The sequence below is a fragment of the Marmota monax genome, unplaced genomic scaffold (genome assembly GCF_021218885.2).
Source record: "Marmota monax isolate L192 unplaced genomic scaffold, Marmota_monax_Labrador192_F-V1.1 WCK01_AAM20220418_F8-fsc00004, whole genome shotgun sequence".
NCBI lineage: Eukaryota > Metazoa > Chordata > Mammalia > Rodentia > Sciuridae > Marmota > Marmota monax.
The window spans coordinates 5050794-5077822 of record NW_026692881.1 but is presented as its reverse complement, the minus strand read 5'-3'; the positions used below and the strand labels follow the sequence as shown (position 1 = coordinate 5077822).

The window sequence follows — 27029 nt, the reverse complement described above, 5'->3', positions numbered from 1 at the left end:
GGGAGTGCTGACACTTAGGGAGTTTTAAAAATAGCTTTAATTACCACGTGCAGCAAATGTATGTGAAAACTAAAGGTTAGCGTCTCTACCTTTCTGTATTCCTATCCATTGCTCTTCCCACAAATGGATTCCAGTGGATTCAGATGAACTTGCTGCGGTGCCAGAAAGGCCCTATTATCTGCTTCTTCTACCCTGTTATTAGACCTCCTTTTCCAGGCTGGATAATCATTATGCATCACACAGAGAAGGAGAAGCAAGAACGCCTGCGTGCACGCACACACACACGAGCTTGCTCTCTCTCACACACACTCACACATGCAAGGCTGCTGCCTTTACACACAGCATGGGGATTATAGGCCCCTGGTGGGGCTGCCCAAGGAGGCCCCTTTAAAAGGTGGAACATGGAAGCAGAAACAGAGGCAGCAGTTTATACCACCAGGATATGTTGATGTGAGGTGTCTCAAATGATATTTGAGGGCTCCCAGAGATAGTAGTCTCAGCTTTGACTCTATTCAAACCAGGAAATGTTATGTTCCCTGGGACAGCCTGTCTCTTCGAACTGGTTAAAGAATCCCAAATGAATATCATGCACTTACAAAAGGGGAGTGAGGAAACTCTTCATCTGTCAGTGATCAGAAGTAGGATGCAGTTCCCTGCAGCTCTGGAGACCAATGTGCCGGTTGCTGAAGCAATGAGGGGCTGAGCTTTCTCAGGCAGTGGAGAAGCCAGCTGCTGTCACCTCATGCCCAGCATTCTTCTTGGCTCAGAACTGCTGAAGAACCCACTTTGTGAAAACAATGGGATCTGAAGGACCTCCTCTTTGCCCTTAGATCTCTGCTTGTACACTGTGGGGTGTCACAGGAATAGTGAGGTGAGTGGTTGTCCTCAGAAGCAAACTCACATTGCTGAATACCCACTGTGTTCCAGACCCTGCTTTGGATACTTTGTAGATAACTTTTAAAAATTAATTAAATTGGTCCATGAACTGAAATAAAGGGATGGTAGGAAATTTGATCCCAGTTGTAACAGGATTGCTTCCTCTCTACTGTAATGAAGATCGCGCAAATGCCCCTGAGTTTTATACTAACAAGATCAATCATGGGAAGACTTTGTAGATCCAGCACTCCTACTACTGGGTACATATCCAAAGGAAAGGATATCATAAGTATGTTGAAGAGATAGCTGCATTCCCATGTTCATTACAGTTTATTGACAATAGCTAAGATGAGTCAACCTAAGTGTCCATCAGTGGATGAATGGATAAGGAAAATGTGAACTGTGTATGTGTTTATACACACACACACACACACACACACACACACACACACACTGGAATTCCTTTCCTTTAAAAAGAAGGAAATCCTGACATTTTTGACAGCATGGATGAAACTCGAGAATAGTATATTAAGTGAAAAAAGGCAGGCACAGAAAGGCAGATATCAAATGTTCTTGTTTATATGTGGGATTCAAGAGTTGAACTCTTAGATACAGAAAATAGAATGGTGGGATCAGGAGCTGGGAGTGGATGAGGGTTAAGGAAATATTGGTAATGATACCATATCACAGAATTTCAGTTAGAATGAATAATTCCAGAGAACTAGAGTATAATATGGTGACTTTAGTTAATAACAGTGTGTGGTATACTTGTAAATTACTAAGAGAGTTGATGTGTCTGCTCACCACAAAAAATAAGCACATGAAGAAATGGATGAATTAATAAGCTTGATGTAACCATTTGCTAATGTATATGTATTTCAAAACAATTTTATCTCTCAGTTAAATAGTAATCATAAAGGAAAACCTCTGTGGACATTCAGAATGTTCCAACCCACTTTGGGTCTCAGACTTGGTCATGGTGATTTTTTTGTGTGTGTGTTCTGAGTTTGAAAGGCCACATTCCTTAGGCCCAGCCTTCCTAATAGGTCATCAACCACTCATCCCCGATACCCCATCCTGGGGACAAATATGGATCAGGGGATGGGTGGAACCATAGTTGCTCCTCTATCTTCTCCCCTATCTCTACCGTAAATTTCCTGCCTCCTGTCACTTTGACCACCCCCATTCCCTGAGCCACAGAGGACCTCAAAGTCAACTCTCATAGTTCACCTATTTTTTTTTTTTGAAAGAAAATACCTGGGGAGAAAGAAGAGCACAGACTGTCTAGAGCATAAAATGTTGCTTACCTGGGAGTGCATGTAATGGAGGAGGAGGAGGAACATGAATAGAAAGAAAGCAGAGAAAAATAGCTCTAATTCTCTCTGATTGTTCTCTAATAGTAAAACAAAATACAAATTAATACGTCAATGAATTATCCTTTCAAACAGCCTTATCTGTGTAGTTTGTTTTGCCAAGTTGAGATTTTTACTGTTAAATTCAGTTTTGTATCCTTCTGTTTTCAATTAATAATATAACAGTAACATTTTATCATGTCAGTAAACAGCATTTGAGATAATATTTAATGGCCTTGCAGTATTCTGTCATTTGAAGGAATCATAATTTATTCAAATCCTCTCCATTGTTGGCAACTTAGGTTGGTTAATGCTCTTGTAAATTATGCTGCATTCAAGGTCCTTATACCTAGATCTGTTGATGTTGTCTTCAAGTAAATTTTCCAATTATATTGGAATAGGTTGTTTTGATTTCTAAATCAAAACTTGGATTTGCAACTTAAAGTGCCATAGAACTTTCTATTAACTAAGAATAGACCAAAAAGAAAAAAAAATGAATGAGCCTGGTGTTGTGGTGCACACCTGTAAATCTCAGCAGCTTGGGAGGCTGAGGCAGGAGGATTGCAAGTTCAAGGCCAGTCTCAGCAACTTAGTGAGGCCCTAAGCAACTTAGTGTTACCCTGTCTTAAAAAAAAAAAAAAAAGACTAGGGACATGGCTCAGTGGTTAAGCACCCTAGTACCAAGAAAAGAAAAGGAAAAAAAAAAGAGTGAAATTGCCCTCATCCAGTAGAAGAGGATGAATAAGCAGGTTCAAAGGGCCATTGTGGGACAAAGTAGGTAAGTTTTGTGATTAAACCCTGTTTAATGGCCTGTCTCTCTGGTGTGGCACTCATCGAATGCTGTAGGCAGGCCACTGCAGTGTGGGAGCAGGCAACCGCTTCACTTTACAGGAGTGGACACACATCAAAGTTCTCTTTCCTCCAAAGAAGCGTTTCTTACCAAATTCTCTTTTCCGCAATTTTGACTCTTATGAAAAAAGATTTTTCATATCCTTCAGGTGGATGAGAATTTTTGGAGTTATTTATTCTTAGACATTTCCCTTGGATGTTCTGCTTCTGGGTCAGGCACTTTTTCAGAACTTCATATCATTACAGCTTGGCGTCTCAAAGGAAATCTTCAACTTAACAAAACGGTTCGGTTTAGTAAGAAATGCCATTTCATCTCCCCGACATATTGTCTTCAGGAAGGGCTCAATTATCCACTGGGTTTTTGTTCCTCAGCTCACACCACACAGCCCTAGGAGGGATGTCACTATGGTTTGGATGTTGTTTGTCCCCTCCCAAATTCCCCTCATTGGAATTTGGTCCCCAATGTTATGGTGCCAGGAGGATACTAGGGCTCTTAAGAGGTGATTGGATTATTGAGAGGGATTCATGCTTTTCTCATGGGAGTGAGTTCTCACTCACATGGGACTAGATGAGTTACCACCAGAGTGGATTAGTATAAAACAAGGTCACCTTGTATTTTGTGTCTTTCACGTATGCTCATTTTCTTTTCTACTTTTGTACCTGAAGCAGCAGGATTCCTGGCCAGAAGGTGAGCGGATGGTAGCACTGCACTATTGGACTCCCCAGTCTCCAGAACCATGAGTCAAAATGACCCTCTATTCTTTAAAAATCACTCAGTATCAGATATTCTTATAGCCACAGAAAATAGACTAAGACACATGTGTACCCCAGATAAGAAGATGACATGTTTGGAGGCCATTTGGATGGAGAAATGTGACCACTGGGGGTTGAAATTATTAGACATATAATGAAGCTGAGCCATATGTAGTATGTGAGGAGGGGTGGAAGCAGATTCTATGGTATCTGCTACCACAAGCACGTTTTCTTTTATTTAGACTGAACTGTTTAGACTGGAATGTTTATTTAGACTGGAATGTTTTGAACTGAGGAGAGAGATGATTTGAATTATCGTTAGAAGGACCCCTCCCACCCCATGACATCTGTGACATATGCCGTGGGAATTAGAACAGGAATAGGCAGAAAAAAGGAAAACAAACTAAAAAGTTCAGGCCCTTTTTAAGAGATGATGGTGGCTTGGATCAGGGTAGTGCAAATAAGCACAATAAGATGCAGTGAGGTTCTGGAATTTTGGAGGTGAGTTGACAGAAGTTTACAGAGAGTTGATCAAACTGATGTACGAAGAGGGCAAAATCACTAGTCCAAAAGCAAGCACCTACCAAGTGTTTCAAGCAGGGGAAGGGAGATGGAAATTTTAGGGTGTATGTGGGGTGAGTGATATTTTATGTAGTGTGCTCTTGATTTGATGTGACTTTGTCTAAGTATTCAGTCTTATTATTTTACAAAACTTTCGAAGTATCATTGTCATTTAAAAAAACTTGCAAAAATCTAATGAGTATGATTTGAAGTTTTGACATACATTACCATTATCCACAAAAATTGCCTTGTGACCTAAGTATCAGTTCTCCCTCCACCTAAACCCCTTTACCTGAGCAACCTCTGATCTGCTTTTCATCACTACAGATTACTTCATAGTTTCTAGAATTTTATGCTAAGAGTGATACCATATGGATTCATTTTTGTCCAGCTTATTTCACTCAGCATAAAGATTTTGAAATTTATTCATATATATATATATATATAGAGAGAGAGAGAGAGAGAGATGATTTTTTTAAAGTGTGAGGGAAGAATTGAGGTTAATTTTTATTTTATCTTTGTACGTGATAATATTTTCAACAGCTGATTTTGGAACAATTAAATTATCTTTTCTCCTTTGAATCTTTTTTCAAAAACCAATTAGCCTTCGGTATGTGGGTCTATTCTTGGACTTTCTGATCTGTTCCATTGACCTGTGTGTCTATCTCCCACTAATGACATTTTCATTTTAGCTTTACGGTTAGTCCTGAAAACAGGTGGAGTAAACTCACCACCTTTTTCATTTTCTGAAACTTTGTTTTCATCTTTCTATATCATTCATGTTTTTATAGGGCTGGGACTAGGGCAGGGCATATGAAGTACCTAAGTAAAAAACTTTAGATGAATTTGCTTTCAAGTTTTCAATAGTGCCTCACCTAGTTGTGGCCCTGCTTTTTCATATTAAATAGAATTAACTTGACAGTTTCTTGAAAAAGTCTGCCAGAATTTTAATTTAAATTGGGTTGAAATGAGAAGATACTTTGGGAGCGAATTGATATCTTAACACTATTGGTCTGTGAACAAGAAATATCTTTCCTTTTATTTATGTCCTCTTTAGTTCTTTTTAGCAAGGTTTAGTATTAAGTGTACAGGTCTTGTTAAATTCATCTCCAAGTATCTAATATTTCTGATACTTGTAAACAGTATTGCTTTTTCAATTTAAGTTTACAGTTGTTTGTTGCTAGCATGTAGAAATACAACTGATTTCTGAATATTGACCCTGTGTCCCTCTCAATCTTGCTAAACTCAATTATTAGACTATCATCCTATCTATGAATAAAGAAAACTACACTTCTTTTTTCCAATTCAGATATTTTTTCTTTTTCTTCACCTTTTACACTGGCTAGAACCTCTAGTATGGTACCGAAAAGAAGCAAGAAGAATGGGCATCTTTGCCTTTTTTTCAAGTTTTAGGGGAAAGTATTCAGGCTTTTACCCTTAATTATGATATTAGATGTAGGTTGACCACAGTGCCTTTTTTAATAGATTGAAAAAAAAACTTTTATTCTTAGTGTGCTGAGAGTTTTAACATATTTGGATGTTGGATTTGGTCAAATTCTCTCTCTCTCTCTCTCTCTCTCTATATATATATATATATATACACACACACACACACACACACACACACACATACATACATACATACATATATATATATATATATATATAGATAGATACGTATATCTGTTGAGATGATCACATGGTTTCTCTTTTTTATTCTGTTGATAAGGAGAACTAAATCAATCATTTTCAATGTAAAGTCAACCCCATAGTCCTGAGATAAGCATCACTTGATCATGATGTTATTTGTCCTTTTTTGAATTGTTGAAGTCAAAATTAGCTAAAGTATTTTAGCTAAGTTATTTGAAAAATATCTCTCTGTGCATGAAGGATGTTTCTTTGTAGTTTTTCTATCTTGCAAACTCTTTGTCTGGTTTTCTTATCAGGGCAATGCTGGTCACCTGGAATGAGCTGGTGTTTCTTTTTCTGAAATTTTCTGTAAAAGTGTGTGCAGAATTGGTACTTTTTCTTCTTTATAGGCATATGGGATTTATCAGAAAAGTTATCTAGGCCTCAAAATTCTGTCTCTCCCCACCCCCCTTTTCCCAAAAATTTTAACCATAAATCTATTTCTTCAGTAGATACAGGACTCATTAGGTTGTATATTTGTTTCTGGTGGGGTTTGATGGTTTGTGTGTTTCAAGGAAGCTGTCCATTTTAAGTAGCTTACAGATCTGGTCTGTTGGCTTTAAGTTTTTTCTTTTATTTTTTTCCCCTAAAGAAGCCATTCTTTTGCTTTATTTTTGCTGTGTATAGAATCTGCGAAGACATGGTTTTGTCTTCTTTCCATAATTGAAATATGTCACTTCACTGACCACTGGTTTGCTGTGTCTTTGATGAGAAATTAGGTGTTATTCTTATTTCTATTTCTCTTTGCACATTGGCACACTTGGGTGTTTTCTCTTTTGTTGATTTTAAGTTTTTTCTTTGTCTCTCTTAGATTATGTGTTTTTATGTGTTTTTCATCAATTTGGAAAAGTGTTGGCTATTATTTCTTTTAATATGTTTTTTCTGCCCCTTCCTCTGTCTCTTCTCCTTCATGGAATTAAATGACACATACATTCATTCGGCTGCTTGTAATTGTTCCACTCTGACTGATGCTCTGTGTATTTTCCAGTCTTTTTCTATGATTAATTTTGAAAAATTTCTGTTGCATACTTTCAATTCATTGATTTTTCTTCAATAGCCTCCAATCTGCTGTTAATTTTATTCAGCGTATGTTTCATCTTAGACACTCCATATTTTATTTGCAGAAATGCAGTTTTCAAAAATTCTTCCCTATCATACACATCTTATTCTATTTTCTTGAACCATAATATGTGCTTATAATATTTACAATATCTGTTTTAATTTCTTGTTCTATTAATTCTATCATCTGTATTATTTTGGGGTCTGTTTCTATTGATTAATTTTTCTCCTCATTGTTGGTTGTATTTTCCTGCTTCTCTGCATGCCTGAAAGTTTTTTTTTTTCTAATTAAATGTCAGATGTTGTACTTTTACATGGTTGGGTGCTTAGTTCATTTTTATTTCTTCAAATACTGACCCTTTCCACTAGAGAACCCATTAAGGTACTTTGGAATATTTTGAATTTTGAAGACTTGCTTTGAAGCTTCACTAGGCAGACGTCTTCAGCCTGCAGCTAATATGTCCTACTGCTAAGGATTTCTGCACCTGCTCCTTTCAGGTGGTCCTTTCTCTGGACTCAGGTCATTTCTTCACACAGCTGCATGAATCAATACTTTGCTAAATATTTAAAGAGAACTTCCTGCAGGTCTCCTCTGGAGTTCTCACCTCATGAATCCTCACTGCCTTGGGTTCCCAAAGTCCCAAACTCTCTTCAGCTCAGGGAGACCATTAGGTGTCCCCTTCCTGTGACACAACTTGAAAAATCTCTCTAAGCAATAAGCTCAGACTCACCTCATTTATTTCTTTTCTCTTAGGCATCACCACCCAGCCATGCCCAATGTTCAGTATCTGAAAACTGTTGTTTCATGTATTTTGCTTGTTTTTAATTATTTAAAGGGGCAGGTAAATTCAGTCTGCATTAATCCATCATGGCCTGCATGCACACTGTTAATCACCATGCTATATATCCTTCTGAATTTTTATTTTCAGATCATTTTACTTATGTCTATACAATTGTTCAAGTGCAAGGCTTTTGATATGTTAAACACATAATGGTAAACGTCAGAATCATGCCACTCTAGAGCTCTGGGCCATGAAGCTTTATTTTTGAATCACCATTGGGAAAAAATTTGGTGTAATATTTCAGGATTTTAAATTATAAATGCAATTAAAATTTATAATTTTCCATCAGCTCCTCAGGGATATAAAACCATGAAGTGTTAATGTGAAGCATAAGGTCTCATTTTCCTAGTGGTAGGGACAGTTGTGCACAAATAGAAGCAGATTTAAATATTCCCCTGAGACAAACAAATAGGTATTGCAAACAAAATAATTAAAATGGTTTGTAACAAGCAAGCAAATGAGTGCTGTGAAGATCAGCTACTATTATATTTATTTTTCTGTTTGAATATCTGCCTGGGGAGTAAGCTGCAAATTAAAGGGCCCAACTAGCTTTTTAAAATTTAATGACAAAATGAAAAGCATTGGCTTTGTGTTGTGGAGATAGTTACTTCGGTCATAGGTTTAAATATTGGGGTTTTTGAGGTTCACTGTGTGTTTGTGTGAGTATGTGTGTGTGTGTGTGTGTGTGTACGCACACACACACGCACAGGTAATTCTGAAGAACTTCTTCCCTTTCCCACCCTTTCCTTCCCTCTCTCTCTCTCCCTTCTTCTCTCCCTCCCTCCTTTATTTTTTCCTCCCTCCCTCCCCTCCCGTCTTCCTTCATAAGTACTTACCAGGCCTGGTATTCAGCTCCAGGAAGCCAGCAGAGTGTAAGACATATGGTGTATCCTCAAAGTGCAGCAATTGGTCTGTTTCTAACTCCAGCTTAGATGGGGTGGTGAATTAGCACCTGCAGTTTCCCTTTGGATCTTTGTGTGGGGGGCATGACACTTGAGAAATCTCAGTACTTGTGAACTGAAGCAGAGTTGTGGGCTATGCTCTAAAGATCCAGAAGCTCCTTATGGGTTTTGGGTCTTAGTAAATGGCATTCTTATATGCAGCTCTTGAGTCCCTTATTCTGAGCTAATTTTCACATTGCTTTGTTAGAGGCAGAGGATGATGGGAAGGGTCACTTCTCTGCCTGTGACTGTAGAGAACTTCCTACTCAGTCTCTGCCCTCTGAGTTTTTGAGCTGCAGAGTCTAGATTTGCCCTGCCTTCCAAATGCCAGATGAAACTATTTTTAGCCTGAACCTGCAGTTATTTTAGAACTTTTAAATCTCAGGTCTAGACCTGCAGAAGTTTACATTTCAGATGCAACTTAGAGCATATTTCAGTAATATCACATCGGAAACGGCGAGGGCAAGGTTGGCAATTGCTAACTCGCTTTTGGGAATTGCTTTGACCTACCTGTGTATTCTGAGTCCATTGAAATGAAGGGAAGTTGCATGAGCAGGGAGGCATGAGAGGGAGTTGTGAGAATTTAGAACTGGGTAGGTTGGTGGAAGCAGGTGGAAGAGAAAAAGAAAATTGTAATAAGAGTGGAAAAGGAGAAAGTGAAGGTAGGAGATAGGAAGGAAGGGAAGAGGAGAGAGCCAAAAGGAAGACACACACATATCTCACAGACGGCCACTCAACCTCGTTCATAATCCATCACTAACCAGCCAGCCATCGTTTGTAACCATCCCCAGTAAACACTGGAGATATGTGTGGGTCCCTTGCTTCATTGGAAGACAGATGTCCATCTTGTGCTTGTGATAAAATATAGAATAAAATGTGAAGAAATCCGAGTTAAATTCAATAAAATAGAATAAAAGAGGCACTCAAAATGCAGGGCTTTCATGGACTTTCTTTGGACTCCTTTGACTGGTCTGACAAAGTCTCCTGGAAAAACAGCAGAGCTGAGGAGAGTTTCCCAGAAATAAACAGTGAGCCTTGGAGACATACATCCCACCCTGTACCACAGCCATGTGCTGGTGTTTAGGGAACAAGTTCAGCTGCCCAGGGTAGGCTGGGCCAACCTGACCCTTTCCTGGGAATGAGCTGTGGTGGAGAAGATGGGAGTGTTGGGGAGAAGCTGTGCTACTTGTACCCTGGATTAGGGTAGGAAGAGCAGGTAGAGTATAGGCTTTTCTATGAGCAGAAACCATTTGTGTCAATTATGCAAATAAAGGAAACTGTACTGTATTTCAAATAATGGCCTATTTTATTTAATGACAGAATGGTGAGTCCTAATATGGTATCTTAGCAGGAAGGCGAGGGTTCCTGGATCTTTGGAGGTGAGGAATAGGAAAGGGCTTATGTAGACTGGGGTGGTCTAGGGCTCCCTTAGGAGTTTGGAGGAGGCTGAGGAGCAATGAGGTGATAAGAGGGGACAGAAAAAGGGCTGCTCTGTTCCATGGAGGCTAGGCTGAGGCAAGTCTGTGCAGCCTTTCCAAGTTTGCAGAAAGAGCTTTAAGGTTCGATTTGGAAGGATAAGGAGCACTTGCTATGAAACTCTGTGCTAGTCACATTGTGTCGCCTTGAATTAAACTCACTGAATGGTGTCAAAGACTCTCAGAAGTGCTATTATCCCTTTTATAGATGGAATTCAAAGAAACTGTAGTGCCTTGACCAAGCTATATGGTCAGTAAGAGGAGAAGCCAGGATTGGAACCCAAATGTGTTTGATTCTAAATCTTGCACCCTCATCATTTCACTGTCTAATATCTTAGACCAGGACTTCCCCAATATTAGGATGCCTGTGATCACCTGGGCAACCTTTTAAAATGCAGATTCTCATAAGTTAGTTCTGTGATGGAGCTTCAGAGTTCTGCATTTGTAACAATCACCCTAAAGAGGTTGATACTGTTGGTCTATGGACCCGTCTTTGGGAAGAGAGGGGATCCTCTTTGATAACTTTCTATATGCTACATGAATGGGAGACTCATGAACACCCTAAGATTTTGGGTGACAATTAGAAAGACAAAGTATTACTCCAACCAGAACACCCCTGTATTGCCTTCTGTCCTGAAAATGTAAGCAGCATTGAGTTTGGCAGTAGCCTCCCACGTTCTCTTCTTCACCAGTATATCCTTATCTCCATGAGCACTGTCTGACCTTGACCTAAGTGCTCTGGAGGGCTCTGACAGCAGTGGACATTCCAAAAATCTGGTTGACTTCATGGGAGTTATTCTTTCATCATACTTTATTAAATCCTTCTTCTATTTTCTCAACTTTTCTGAAGCCAGGCTTGTCTATGAAATTCCTCTTCTATCATTAACTTTAGATTACTGGCACCGTGGTTATTAAGGGGGAAATAAACTTTACTATTTCTCCAGAGATAGAATAATGCTGGTATCACACAGATGTTTGAGAGATCTAGGTCTTCCTAAGGAATAAAAAGAAATGACTAATAATGTGATTGCATAGCCCTATATAAGTTTAGAGATCTATATAAATGTTTAATAGTATTTTCTTCCCTGATATTGGAAGGTTTGGAAATTTTACTGAAGTCTTAAGGATTGGGAAAAATGCATTTATGTGTAAGTTCTGCATTCAGTTTATCAAAGGGGGTACATTTAGCAAAAAAGAGATCCTTACCATTTTAATTGTCATTGTGAAAATGGCTCCACATAAAAATGTTTCCTTTTTACTGCTCAACCTGGCTTGGAGAGAGACTTTTGCAGTGATTCTTCCTGTTTTCAATAAAATATTTCTAAGCAGCTTAAATGGTAATGAGGCAATATAACAAGCACTCACATGCTCCTCATTCAAATTTTGCCATATTTGAGATCCCAATCTTTAAGAAATTGTCCATTTCAGATACAATTTAAGTCTTCTCTGTACCACATTACAAATCCTGTTGGTTTCTATATTATTCAAGTTGTTTTAAACTATAGTAATAGAAAACTCTAAATCTAATTTTCTTAAATAGTTTGATAATTTATTATCTGACCTTAGAGAAGACTCAGAGTTTGTGAGCTCTCAGGGCAGGATGATTCAGAGACTGAATAACATCCTCAGGACCCCTGTTCTTTGTGATGTGTGATGGTGATGGGCCTGCCCTCAGATGGAATCTGCCTCTGAAACAAATGTCCAGGGGCAGAAAGGGGCAGTCTCTTCTCAGTCCTCCTCCTTAGGATTTTATCAACCTTCTCAGAAGCCACCAAGGAAAATCTTCTACCCTCAACAATCAGAAATGGGATCATGACTCTCTCTTAAAACTGCCTAAAGTAGCAAGTCCTTAGAAGTTAGATCAGACCAAGCAGGATGTACCTCTGGTTCTGGAGATAGGATCACTTCCCACCACCATGAATCCCATGATGGGAGAAGAGTGCACACTGGGGTTTATGCTAGCATGGAAGGGGAGGGGCAAGCCTATTATGGAGGCAGAAGATTTGTTTTCTATTTTCTCTGTTCTCTCAGCGTGGCAACCACTCTCTTGAAGTCAGCATGCACACTCACCTCTAAATTTTTAAGATGCTGTTACATATATGTCTCTACTCTAAGTGTACCTAATTTTAAGCATTGTTCTGTAGCTTGGTCTTTTTCTTTTCTGCTTTTCCTTACTCCATTATATAAATCTATCTGTTCAGGTAATGATATAACACTATCAATTTATTCAGTCATTTTTGTAAGTGGATAGCTGTCTATCATAAACTCTATGCTTCTTCAATTCTCTCTTATTTTTTTTTAAATTACATCAGAGGCCTGATTGAAAGTAAGGTAGAAGTGTCTGGGTCTGACACATACTGAAACTCCTGTACCTCCAAGTGATTCTGTTGAAGTTATTGTCATTTTTATTCTTCTCACAGTCAGCAGCAAGGAGCACTTTAAAAACTATTCCTAGCCTCCATATTAGCTTTTCATCACCTTTTTCTTTGGGGAGGGGGGAAAAGGCCTTTTAAAAATCCAATACAGCCCGTGGTCTTTCTCCACAGGAAAATGCACACACACTCATATTCTTTATAGTTTTTGAAACGGTGAACCCCTGTGAAGCCAGTCACAGACCCTGGCTGAAGACACACATTTCCTCTGAACAGAGGCAATCAGATCTCATTCTCTTCCTTAGTGTGCTCTACAAGAAGGACAATTCTGCTTTCAATCAGTGAATTAAGTATGTGCCTCCTGGGAGAATGTGAGGATTGGCTTTTCTTTAAAACTCTTCTAACTTTTCTTTGGTCTTAACCCTTTGCAAGAGAAGTAGAGAGGTTCCCTAATAACTTATTTGATTCAAAATGCATACTCTCTAAGCTTCACTGTGCATTCTCAGTACAGTGAGTACTCCTATTATTTAGTGCATGAAACAATTTTCTCACATCCTATTATAATCATAGACTTCTTCCTTTAAGTAAGCTACAGGTACAAAAGAGTATTTTTTTCCCCTTACATAATGACTGGCAAGGATGTGATGTTAACTGGAAACCCCAACCTTCATTTCTTCTCTGCTTATTTCAGTTGTTACAATCTTCTTGTTATCAAATTGTAAATACATACTACTCCCATTGAAAATGGAGCAAATATGTCAGTGTTTTGCCATTTCTCTATTTTAACTTCATGATCAGTGAGTGCTCCAGATTCTAAATTTTGATGATTTCTAAAGATGATCCACTTGTAAACACCTTAATCCAAGGTAACGTTGTCTCTCTCAGGGCGAATTTCCTCTACTGAACAGTGAGTAGGACTGACAAAAGAGGATTTATGGGTGAAATCTATTAGAGTGTAGAAGGGAGGACAATAGAAATTCCTAGGAATGTTTCTAGAGCAACAAATGAAGTAAGGCAGAACTTTAAATCCCATCTACAATAGTGGGATGATTCAAGAACACAATTAGGATTAGGTCAAATGGAGGAGGTTACACATGCTTCTCTAGAGTCCCTCAGAAATAATCCTCTGTCTAATATTAATGACAGTGAACTTAAGCAATTGAAGTTAAAAAATGTAAAAATAAATTATAGCATAATTATAAAGGTGTAACCAGTCCCACAGTTAAGACATATGGGGAGAGATTTTCGAGACAGGTGTAAGTCCCAGAAAAAGCATAGGGTCATGAGCCAAAGAATTTAAATTTCATGTAAAAAGTTTAGTAATACGTCTTTATGGAAAATAATAATTAGACTGAGTGAAACTCCTCAAAGGTAAAGGACTCCAAAAACTCTGAAGATAGTTTAAAAATATTTTAAAATAGAAACTGTCAAGGTAAATAAGTATAGAGACCAAATGTAAGGTCAAAATGGAAACTCTTGGTAATTTGTGAGCATCAAATTTAATTTTGGCCTTGAATGTATTGGTCAAACTGTGGAAACCTGGAACTTTCATTCTCATGACTATGTGGGGAATAGGACATATGAGATCAAGTTTAAGATCCAAAAATTGTGGAGCCTAATGAGATACTGCCACATAAAGCTGGAAACATATCCTCAGTGTAAGAATTATTGAGAAATGCACACGTTGTGCAGAAGGGTAGGAGAGCAAGGAAAATTTCCTGTTTTGACTTTAGAGTTGAACGGAGGGGAGGCATTTTCATAAAAATTGACAACCCTCATGCAGGTTTGTGACTCAAGTTTCTATCCCCTGTGGTGTCTATAAAAGCTCAAAGGAGTTGGATTCACAGTGGCTATACATGGGTAGTGTTCCTAGATACATAGTAGAAGCAAGCATTGACAGCATCGGAAGTAACATGAATGGCAGTCAGATTCAAAGTGTTCCTCAGGAAGTTCTAAGGAAAGTGGTGGTGGGGAGGTCTCTATGAATAAGAATCAGGAAAAAAGGGCAATTTAATCACATCTAGTTTAGATCCTAGAATTATCTGAAATAGAATATTAAAAAGTGTATTTATGGATTTTCAAAAATAGAGGATGGGAAATAAGAGGAAGGCGTAAAAGACCTTAAGGAAGAGAAAGCAATATTGAAAAAGACATGAACGGAGCATCAAGAAATTACAAAATCTATTGAAGTTAAAAAACCTTTGAGGAGATGTTAAAGATCAAAGTGCTCACACATGGTGAAAAACATAGTAGACTGAAACATAGGAGGGGAGTGTTTAGAGGTATCCAAAAAAGCAAGGAGATGGGAAATATGAAAGGGAGGTTAAGACACATGGAAGGTTGAATATCAAGATTTAACATACTTTTTGTGTTTTTATTGGTACACTGTAGTTATGCATTATAGTGAGGTCCAGTCTGACATATCCACACATGCTTGTACTATAATTGCTCCATTTCAATCCCCAGTACTTCTACTTCCCCTCCCCCAGACACTGATTTTTCTTCTATTTATTTACTGTTCGTTTTTATTGGTGGAATTTACTGTGGTATAGTCATATATGTACATAGCATAATTTGATCAATTTAATTCTGTTATTTCTCCATTTTCCTATCCCTCATCTCTTCCCCAAGTCCCCTTCCTATACTCCACTGCTTTCCCATCAAATTTTCATAGGATCCACCACCTACCCCCGTCTCATGGGCACTCCTCCTTTTTATTTCCTTATTTATCTATAGCTTCTGCATACTGCAGAAAAGATTTGACCTTTGACTTTCTGAATCTGGCTCATTTCACTTAGCATGAGGTTCTTCTGTTCCATACATTTATTAGCAAATGGCATAATTTCATTTTTCCTTATGGCTGTGTGTGTATTTACTACATTTTCTTTATCCATTCATTTTTAACAAGCATCTGGGCTGGTTACATATCTTGGCTTTTGTGAATTGAACTACTATAAACATTGATGTGCCTATATCACTACAGTATGCTGACTTTAGTTCTTTTGGATAAATCTCAAAGAGTGGGATAGCTGGGTCATATGTGGTTTCATCCCTAGTCTTCTGAGGAATATCCACACTAATTTCCAAAGTGGTTATACTAATTTGCAGTTCCACCAACAATGTGTGAGTGGACTTTTTCCCCTCACATCCTTGCCAGCATTTTTTGATATTTGTATTTTGATGATTGACATTCCAAATGGAGTGAGATAAGAATCTCAATGTAGCTCTGATTTGTATTTCCTCGATTATTAGGGATGTTGAAACATTTTTTCATATATTTTGGCTGAAAGCCCAGCAGAAAATAAGATAAAACAGGGAAGAGAGTATTCAAGAATTTTAAGGCTTACAATTCTCTAGAATTATTATAAGAAGCTGAATCCCAGATCCGAAGCCCAAGGGTCAGGAACATTAAAAGTTCACAACTCGGTACATCATAGAGTGATGGTAGAACACCAAAGACACAGAAGGCCTAAAGTGCATCCAGAGAAAAAAATAGATCATCTATAAATAAGTTCTAGTTCCACATATAAAGGGCTAAATAATGGCTTTCAAAGACATATGGAATTTTAGAGAATTATTTTATATGGTAAAAGAGATTTTGCAGATGTGATGAAGTTAATGGTCTAGATATGGGGAAATCATCTTGGATCATCTGGATGGGTCCTGAATGCAATTCCTAACATCATAGAGAGGGAAGCAAATGCGAATTAGACTATACAGTAGAGTAATGTTACCATAGATGCAATGATTGAAGATATAAACCAAGTAATAGTGATGTCTACCAGAAGCAGGGAGAGGTGTGGAACAGTTTTCTCCTAGAGTCTCCAGGAGTACATCTTGTTAACACCTTGATTTCAACATAGGAAGATTGATTTTGGACTCCCACCTTCCAGAATTGTAAGTGAATAAAACTGCTATCCTAAATTTGTGATAATTTGTTATTACAATTATAGGAAATGTATACACTGGATAGTAATGGAAGCCAGAAGACAAAGTCATATTACTTCTAGGGATAAGAGAAAACAGAGGCCAACTTAGAATTCTATCTTTTTAGAATGAGACCAAAATACACCTTCTAACAAGAAAAACAAAAAAACAAAAAACAGTTTATCATCAAAAAAACCCATATTAAAGAAAGTTTTTAATAATGTACTTCAGAAGAATCATCTCAGATGTAAGACTTGAGACCCAGAAAACAATGTCTGTCAAATATATTAGTTAATACTACTTACATAGATAAATACTGACTTTATAAAACAATGGAAATACACAGTAGAAGAGCACATAGAAAGATAAATTAAAATGCTGGAAGCTGTTGGCACATTAGTTGGGCTGATGGGGATTGAAAGTCAACACTGAAGAAGGGAGTAAAATTACTGATTAATATCACACTTTCAGGAAATGCATTAAAATGTCTAGGAAAACTGATAAAAGGCTTACATAGAAAATATAACCTTCAAAAGTCGATAAATGAAAACAGGAAAAAGGCCATTCCAAAAAGGAAAAAAATGACAAAAATGTGCAATATCAATAATATGGCAGAAATTAATCCAAATATTTCATCATCATCATCAATATAAATGATTAAAATTTATACTTAAGAAGTCAAGTATGGCATAAACATGTCTGGTATATTTTTGTTTATAAGGGTCTCACTAAAATGTGAGACAGAGAAAGGTAGACACTAAAGAGGTGGAAGAAGTTAAAGCAGGCAGATAAAAGCCACAATAAAACTGGTGTACCTATCTTAATACAAGACACCTTAGACTGTAAGGCAAGATACACTATTAGAAGTAAAGAGATATATACATACTGGTAAAAGATTCAGCAAAGAGCTATCATTTTTAAACTTTATATAACTAATAAAAATTCTTAATAGTTATATAAAGAAAATATAGAGAATTCAAGAAGTAATAGGCAAATTCCTGATTTAATGGACCTAAAAATAGATGACTGACACCAACGACAGGACAGTGCATGCACGTTAAACATTCATACACCGTGCCCACAAAGCAATCTTCTTTGCAAAGAAAGAGCCAAGTCGTATGGTTTCATGGGCTACTTCTACCAAATATTCCAGAACCTAGAGAAGATATTTATAGCATGAGACCTAGGACTACTATGCAGAATTAACAAAACAAAACAAAAATAACATTCTACAAATCTGTATGCCAGAGACTGAGCCAGTGGAAATTGAGCAAAACTGCAAATGCTGGACAGGAAACATTTAGGCAGTACAAATTAAAATCTAATAGACTGGGAAATATAAAGAATACAATGTTAGGTATAAGTAAGGATGTAAAGCAACTAAAAGTCCCTTTATCACAATGTGATTATAAATTGATACAACCTATTTGGAAATTTAGCATTACTTTGTAAATTTGAATGTGTTTCTATTCACTTATGAAGAACTTCCAATTCTAGCCAGGTGTGGTGGCGCATATGCCTATAATTCCAGCAGTTTAGGAGGAGGCTGAGGAAGGAGGATGTGTGTTTAGAGCCACCTTATAGCAAGTTAGTGAGGCCCTGTCTCGAAATAAGAAATAAAAAGGACTTGGGGTGTGGCTCAGTGGTTAAGCACCCCTGGATTCAATCCCCAGTATCAAACAAACAAAACAAAACAAAAAAAACCCAAGAAATTCCAATTCTAGATATGTACTCTAGATAAATAGTTATATAAATGCATCAAGACACATACATAAGAAAAATATACATAAAAGCTTTTTTTTTGTAATAACAAACAAACCCAACATTCAAATGGTCATCAACAATAAGGGGAATAAACTGTTATAGTCATACAGTGCAATAATGTCTAGGTTTGAAAAATATTAAACTAGAGCCATCACCATGAATAAACAAACAAAACAAAACAAAAAACCTTAATGCTCAACTAGTGGTTTTAAATGTTGGTGAGTATTGAAATTGTCTGGAGAGCTCATGGAGAATCCAGGGATTTTTCTTGTTGAAATGGAATAAGATTGGACCTCCATAATTTTATTGAGTTTCCAGGTGACTCTGATGCTTAACAAAGTTTGAGAACCACTGCATTAAAGCATAATTCAGGGGGCATATATACTGTTCAACTTACACAAAGCTAAGTACAACATATGAGACCAAGCTATATGTCGTCAAGTTTACATACATGAGTTATAGCATGCAAAGTCAACTCTGCTGAGGAGGAAGTAGTAGGCAGTTGGTGGGGGGAGAGAAGAAGTATCCAACCAAGATATATTATTTTATTTATTAGTTTGATGGAAAATACACCAAAATCATTTTATTATCATTTTTAATGTATGCAGTGTTTGTACACAAGATAGATTTCACTGTATAAACTTAAGAATTAAGATTTATTTTGAGCCTGTGCACTCCAGTGAGCATCTGTGTATGATGTGTTCTCCTGTCTTCACTGTTGGATTACTGACTTCCAATAGTGGTGTATACATATTGTCTTGTTTCTTCTGCTCATCAGCAACACTTCTTGAAATGAATATTCAAGTGAGACAAAGAGAGCATTTGTTCTCCAAGTAGTTTATTTAAATTAGTTGCTTGGATTGCCCTCTCCACTTTTGGGATCGCCCAGAAGTCGGGTTCTGTCACTTTGGTCCAGAAGTATGCAGTCAGGAAACAGTGTATAGGGAATAATCCCTAATCACATCTGTGTAGTACTGTCACCAGAGGGAGTCCAAGGAGATCCCAGGGAGGAGGATCTCAACTCAGGATGATGGGGTCCTTCAAAAATGTCCCAGGAAAGAATTTCAGAATGTGTCAGAGGCACAAGCAGAGATTTATTCAGAAAATCTGGAACATGCATTTGAAGGGAGAGAGAGTCTGAGTGAGTACACAGACTATCTCAAAATTGAGATGTACTTTTTGGGTCTCAGGCTCTTACCTTAAAGGAAACTTTAAGGTTTGTGGGGAAAAATTAGTCTGTGATCACAAGATAGATTATTATGGCCTGCTATTTCTCAGGATCTTTAGGTTGACATTGTCTCTGATATCTAATCCATAGATAATGTTTGGATTGTACCTATATTGAAAGTTTTAAAAAATATCTTATGGGCTGGGGATGTGGCTCAAGTGGTAACACTTTCGCCTGGCATGCGCGGGGCACTAGGTTCGATCCTCAGCACCACATAAAAATAAAATAAAGAGGTTGTGTCTACCGAAAGCTGAAAAATAAATATTAAAAAAATTCTCTCTCTCTCTCTCTCCTCTCTTTCTCTCTCTTTAAGCAAAGGGATATAAAATATTTTTTTAATCTATTCTAAAGATATCTGTGTTAGAACATTGTACATTTTCATAAGTGAGTAAATTTACAGTAACTTTAAGATTTGTAGATTTCTTAGAAATTTTGGAGTGACAGACCTGGGGAAAAAATCTGGCCTGGGGAGAGAAGGTATGAAGAACTTTAGCACAAGACTTTCAGATTAACGTTATAGTACTCTTCCCCTTCCTTTTGTCTCCTTTCTGTCTTTTATTTCTCCTATTCTATCTCAGTACTTAAGAGATCCAGCAGGACTAACAGGACAGGGTCAGGGTCTGGCTGAAACCTGCTAGAATTGACTGATCTCATAGGTTCAGAATTGGAGTGAGGAGAAAAGCATATGTTTTTCATTGCCCTGAAAGAATTTAGGGAGTTGCTTTTGTGGATTCCCAGATTCTGATTGCAGGTATCTCTGTGCTAGGCAGTGAGGATAGTCCCAGGGGAGCAGAACAGGGAGTGGATGAGAGTGCATTGGGAGGCTGTGTGACTGTGCTCTGACCCAGAGTAAGTGGATGAGAACTGAGCCAGAGGAGACAGGAAGGTCCGCAAGTTTCCAAAAGATCCTCACCATGAGGAAGGAATATGACCGCTAAGAGGTTGGTCCGAGAGCTGTGCCAAGTCCTAAAGGAGTCCTGGGAGGGCAGAACGGAAGAGCAACAGTCCACAGACCAGGGCTCTGGCATCAAGGAGATGAGGCCCTATCCCCTGCTTATATTCCAGCTCTCACAAGCTCACTTAGCCACTCACCCCAGGTGCTTCTACAGGCTGCCAGGGAAAGGTATGCTTATACTTACAGAAAGGTACTATACAACCTTAGGAGTCAGCTCCCTAACAGAGGTTCCAGGGTTCTGCCTGACATAGTGGCAGAGTTTGCTGCTGCTGACTCTTTATCCCAGAAGCTGAGGAAGCAGGAGAGTTTTAATAAAAGGGCTAGAGAGAGATAAGTGGAATAGAGTAAAGGGATTGAGAGGGAGGGAGGAGGGACAGGAAAAGGGAAGAGTGGTGGAATGAAATTGACTAACGTATGCTGTACATATATGAATTTATCACAGTGAATTTCATCTTTATGTATTTCTATAAAGGACTAATTTTAAAAAGTTCAAATAAATAGAAGGAAGACCTATACAATAAAGAAAAGGAGACAGAGAGGGAGGAGAGAAGGGAAAGCGAAAGTACTGGGGTATGAATTGGAGCAAATTATATTCCATGCTTGTATAATTATGTCACATTGAACCCCAATATTATGTATAACTATAATGCACTAATAAAACAATGAAAGGAAAAAGGTGGGATTCTAAGAAAATGACTGGTGCCCATACAGTGGTCTCTGTCATCAGGAAAATGTGGGAAATTTGATATACCCAAAATGAGACATACCCATTTCCTCTGGGAGGTGGGCTGTCTCTGATTCCCTTCCTTTCTGTACAATTCAAATTATGTGTTTCATGACCTCTTGCTCTTTCTAGATTAAAAATAAATAAATAAATAAATAAAATCCTCTTTATTCCTTCTCCAAGGCAAAACTCAGTGGTCTACTTGTTGCCCTTTCTTATATTCTTACTTTTGTGCGATTAGGATGTGATTTCTCTCATTCTGGATACCTGCTTAGGACAGGGCCACGGTCCCAGGGCAAACAGAGCAGAGACTGGCATGCACATTCAGACTCGGCTGTGTCCTCTGCCCCACTCCCACTGTGTTCTGGGCCCATCCTACCTGACCAGTTTCCTTACCTTTGATGGTCTTACTGGTGTTAATCTAGCAAGATCATCTTCTCTCAGTCTTTTGTCTTAAAGGCAAACTTCAGTGGATTTAAACCCAAGTCTAGTATGCCAAATCCAGTACAGCCCTTTAATCTTTTTTGAGATCCCTGCAGTTCAGCGCACTTAGAATCTATAGATCACATTAAAGCACAACCCTTAATATTTATTCATTCCCTGATTCAGCATGTGGTTTTAACTGACCAGGCTTCACAGCTTCTTAAGACAGTGACTGAATAAACTGTTAATGTTCTTGTCCCAGTGATTTTGAAACCTCAGATCATTAATGTCTAACCTCGTTAGCTCCATTTATGCCATCACAGGTCTCAGAGCTTAGAATGGGTCATCTGTAAGGAAGAAGATTTAAGGCTGATTTTTAAAATATACTTTCTCAGAGTTAAAATCTTGACTTGCAACCAACCACTGATTCAGTCACTTTCCTGGAGACAGTGAACCAGAGTTTTTTCTTAGCCTGACTGACCCTCTGTCCTGCTGCTGGAACACTTAGCATAAATTCATTTCCATTTTTTGGTAGACCTGAGATGGGCCCAGCTGTGCAGCCTGCCATTCTTCTCTCTATCCTCTCTTCTTCGAGTTTTGTTCCTCTCTAATCCTCTCTCATACAGCAGCCAGAGGTTTTGATAATGCAAATCTGATTATGACTCATTTGTGCCTAAAACCTTTCAAGGTCTCCTCAATGCCCTTAGTGTAGGTATTTTAGTGGAACGTACTGACCCCCCAAACTCCCATCTGGTCGTGAACCTGTCTCTAGCCCTGTCCCTGACCACTCACTCCTTCCTTCTATGCCCTCAAAATGTACCCTGCAGAGGGGCTCAGCCTGCCCTCTCCAGATTGGTGAAGGCTCTAGCATTTCACCCTGTTGTCTCTACCCAGAGCAGGGTCCATCTGCATCAACTCACCCAGCTTCTGTGGCACTATCAGCTTCTCAGCTGAATCCTCCACAAGCACTTTGCTTAAAAAGTTCATTCTCAAGTTCAGTTACAGTGCTAATTCCTCATAAAAGCCTCCTCCTGGTCAGATCTCCCCAAGGGCCCGCTCCCTTTGCAATTTCTATGCTGAGGATGAAATAGGATAAGGGTAGTATCTACCTCACATAATTTTTAGTTTGTTGTGAACACTAAATGAGCTACTGCATGCAAAGAGCCTGGTATATGATGGATCTAACATGGTAAGCACAAGGGTGTCCTTAGCCCCTGAGACACTCAGTGTATTTCAATCTATGATGATAAAGAAATTCTTGGGATAGGATATCTCTGTCTCCTGAATGGCTGTATCCCTGGTACTTAGTACAAGACAAACTTCAGAGGTGTTGGGTAGATTTGAAGGAATGAATGAGAAACCTCAGAGGTGTTGGGTAGATTTGAAGGAATGAATGAGTAAACAACAAAAAAAAAAACCCAGATATGTTTGCAAAATTTTTATGTAAATATTTTCATAAAATCAATCTAATTATTAAGGAATTCTAGGAAGCTCATTGAATTTTGATCAACTATGTCAGAAAAAAACCCCAGCTTTTCCTGAATAAATCAGGTAGATGACTTTCAATAGGGAATTTAGCCTTTACATCTTGCTTATACCTACCATGAGAGATGACAGCATTGGTTCCTAAAAGCTTGACACCATAGAAACCAGCACATTGGTGGTTAGTGTCAGACATCTTTTTCTGGCTTTCAGGGAAAATGAATAATCCTACTTGCACCTAACATAGCAAGTATTGTTTGTAAATAAGCAACTACTGAAATATATAGTCTGGTCCAATTCTTTGGCTTAGTTGCCTTGGCTCTTTGGGCTATGATCTGTATGCCTCAAGATGTTTTTTTCTTCCCTGTGACAGTCCATGAGTTGATGGTAAGCATGGGTCTGGTTATTTCTCCAGGAAATCAGTGACCCCGAGATCCTGGATCTGGTTCATAGTGCTCTGGGCAGGATGACTGTGGTCCGGCAAATCTTCCCATCTGCAAAGGACAACCAGAAATGCATGAGGAACAATCATCGCATCTCCTCCCTGCTCTGCGACCCCCAGGAAGGCTACCTCCAGATGCTGCAGGTCAGTGTGTAGTCTGCCCTCCTGGGCACCCTCCACCCAGGAGTCTTACCCACACCCTTGGCCGCCTTTAGGAGATACAGTGGAACCTCCTAGGCTCCAGCTGAGTACTATTGCCCACTAACTTTAATTGCTAGAACACTGTCATTTGCTGAAGGTGAAGCCAGTTGACTGGGCAGCGTCTGAGTATCACTTGTGGAAATTATTCCTGTTGTCAGCAGGCAGGGCTTGTTAGCTCATGGGGTGCCCCTGGTATTTAAAAGTTATGTGCTTAGCAGGGAAGAGGTTGCTGTTTCTTAGACATCTGTGATGACTACTTTGTGGGGATGGGTTCCTCTGTGAGGGTTGGGGATGGAGACTTCCCTTGAGCTCTTCCTTGTTAAAAGTCACTGCAGATAGCTCCTGAAAAATAACTTGGAACTACCCCAGCACATCTGCTGAATGCTGAGGCTTAGCTCAACCAGAATACTGCTGGATCCTCAGTCAAGCAGGGAGGGGTCAGGGGATCAGACCAGGACATGGCTACCTGCTCCATTCTTTCTGAGGTGAGAGGTACAGAGTGTTTATAGCCAGTTCTTTGGCCACCTCCCTAGAATATGTGCAATCTGCTTTAGTTTGTCTTAGGGCCTTGGAATAGAATGGAAGAGCTTCATGCCTGTTGTATAAGGTGGGTTTTTCTCTGGGTGTTTGGGAGCAAGAAGGAAGCAGTGTAGTGAGTACTCACTGGCAGTCCCAAACCTGCTTCTCTCTTGGGAATGTTAAACACAAGGAAACCATCATTGATGCTTGATGAGAGCAAGACAGAAATTTTTTTCCAGTTGGGATTATGAAAATTGCTCAGAAGTGTGTATGCATAATATACTCACCTTGCAGCATTTGAAACTGTTTCCACCTTCTTCACCTGGACAGGCCTGAGAAAAGAATTGGAGTGAGGAAAAAAGCATATGTTTTTCATAGCCCTGAAAGAATTTAGAGAGTTGCTTTTGAGGATTCCCAGATTCTGATTGCAGATATCTCTGGGCCACGTTAAAGGTGACTGAGTCTGCTCATGAGAGTGTCAGCCACAACCAAGGACATTTTGATATCACTGTATCAAGGGCTGTAAATTTGTGTGTGGGGGGGAATTATTAGAATCTCAAGTGGGTAGTGGACATATTTAACTTGCCAGATAATTGAACACATCATAAAATCTTATATTGGGATTGGGGGAAGAAAACACATCTTAAAGATGATAAACATAAGAAATGTGTTCTCAGTGGATGGGAAACACAGCAGACGTTGATTTTAGCTGAAATAATCCCCTCTTCCTTGGTGCCCAAGGCACCAGGAATCCCATCAGTTCAATCAGCTGGATGAAATGTCTGGAGTCTTAGGAAAATGTTAATCAAGAGAGTATAAGAATAGCTTCCACAGAGCCCATGAACTTGAGAGTCCTGGGACTCTAGGTCAGAAAGGCCTTTGGTGCAATTTTATATTTTGGGATGCTGCTGGTCTATTCTGCCTTCCTCCTTTCTAGAGACTGAAGAGGTGGAAAGGACCAAGTAAGTCCCTTTTATTGGGCCTCTGTATGTATTATTCCTGCTGTCCACGAGGATGGAAGTGGAATGAGTCAAGGGGGTAGGCAGTAGTATCCATCCCCATCCAGGGCAGGATAAGGAATTTGCTCTGTGTGGGGTCAGAAAATATCTGAAGATTCTCCCCAGATTCTTTCCCCCATGAAGGGCTTCACTCCTCTCCAAACATGTCATCCTAGCCCTTCCCTGCCTCATATTCCTCTATTCATTTCTCCAATTCTTGCTAAGTCCAGCTGCACTCAGCCTACTGGAAGAACAAAAGAGGGGTCACTTTCCTTTGCACAAAGGTGGGTGGAATAGGCTCAGGCAGGGGAGGGTGGACGGTATTTCTCATCAAGGTCTGTGATTACTCTTTTTGCTCTGGACTATGATGTACAAATTGGTGGGCCTTTTGACTGTGCATCAGACACACTGGCCACAAGGGATCTGTTAATTGGGGGACAACAGAGCAAAAAAGACTGAGGAGACTAAGGCGGAGTGCAGCTGAGGGCACCCTAAATTGTACCCAATAAGAGGATAAATAATGGCAAAGCTCTGAGTTGTGTGGCTAGACATCATCAAGTGAAGTAAATGAAATATCAGACACAGGAATTCTGGAATAGCCTACCCTGTCTCTATTCCTACTGAGACCCAGGCATTCATAAGAGCAAAATTCAAGAATACCATAGAGACCTGGAGTTGTGGGGATGCAGCAGCAGAATAGCAGCCAGGTAGCCTGGGTAGAAATCCCAGTAACTCCAGTTACTAATTACTTAATAATAATTGTTTATTTTTTATTCTGTGACTCAGTTTCCTTCTCTGTCCATTAGTTATGAGAATATTACCTACCCCACTAGAGTTATCATGAAAACAAAGCAAAGGAACAAATGGAAACCATTCGCACGGCTGAACTATGAACAGTAGCCTCATTCTTGAGGGTAGGGCCAGGTGCATTCAAGATTTCCATGGAAAGGCTGAACATGGCCATATAGATATGGACAGTCATATACTCTACCTGTCTTTCTGGGTATACTTAACAGCATTGCCATGGGTAGAATAACATTTCTCATCTTTCCAGCCCCTTATAACAAGACTTTGAGTACCTGTTACTGTCCATGTGACTCATCTGGGTGCTTAGTCACTGCTGCCTTGCTAGGGAGAGGAGAGATCATACCTTTTATACCAGTTTAGCACTTCATGTGAGACCCTGCTCATTGAAGACCCTCAGTAAGGACTTATGGGCTGAATCTCTTAAGAATGAAGGTGTTAACACAAGTCTCTCAGAGCCATAGAGATCTTTATCTCTTTCTATGCAAAACATATCCATATCCATGTAAAACACTTCATTAAAGACACTTCTACTTACATTAGGTTGCATCTGCTTCCCCCTGAGCAGTGTCTGATGGAAGAGAAATGTGGATTTATTTACTCCTCCTGCCCAACAACCACTTGGGCAGCTTGTAGATTCATCTCATTTACAAGCCATTCCCTTCGAGTTTCCTCAGAAACTATTACCACTTCTTTCTTTCCTAATGATAGTGTAGAAGGCAAACTAATTTCTACTAGCCTCTAGCTGTGAGATTTATTGAGGAGACTCTAACATGCTTGGAACAACCAACTC

At 39.0% G+C, this 27029-nt stretch overlaps 1 protein-coding gene across 2 annotated transcripts in view; it reads left to right on the top strand.

Annotated features, from left to right (window-relative positions):
- Positions 1 to 27029, top strand: part of Grid1 (glutamate ionotropic receptor delta type subunit 1) — a 719927-nt gene that overhangs the window by 455259 nt on the left and 237639 nt on the right. For both annotated transcript variants that reach the window (XM_046450257.2, XM_058581047.1), the window contains one exon: positions 23688 to 23858. In XM_046450257.2, coding sequence (XP_046306213.1) covers positions 23688 to 23858 — 171 coding nt within the window. The remainder of the gene's footprint in view (positions 1 to 23687; positions 23859 to 27029) is intronic.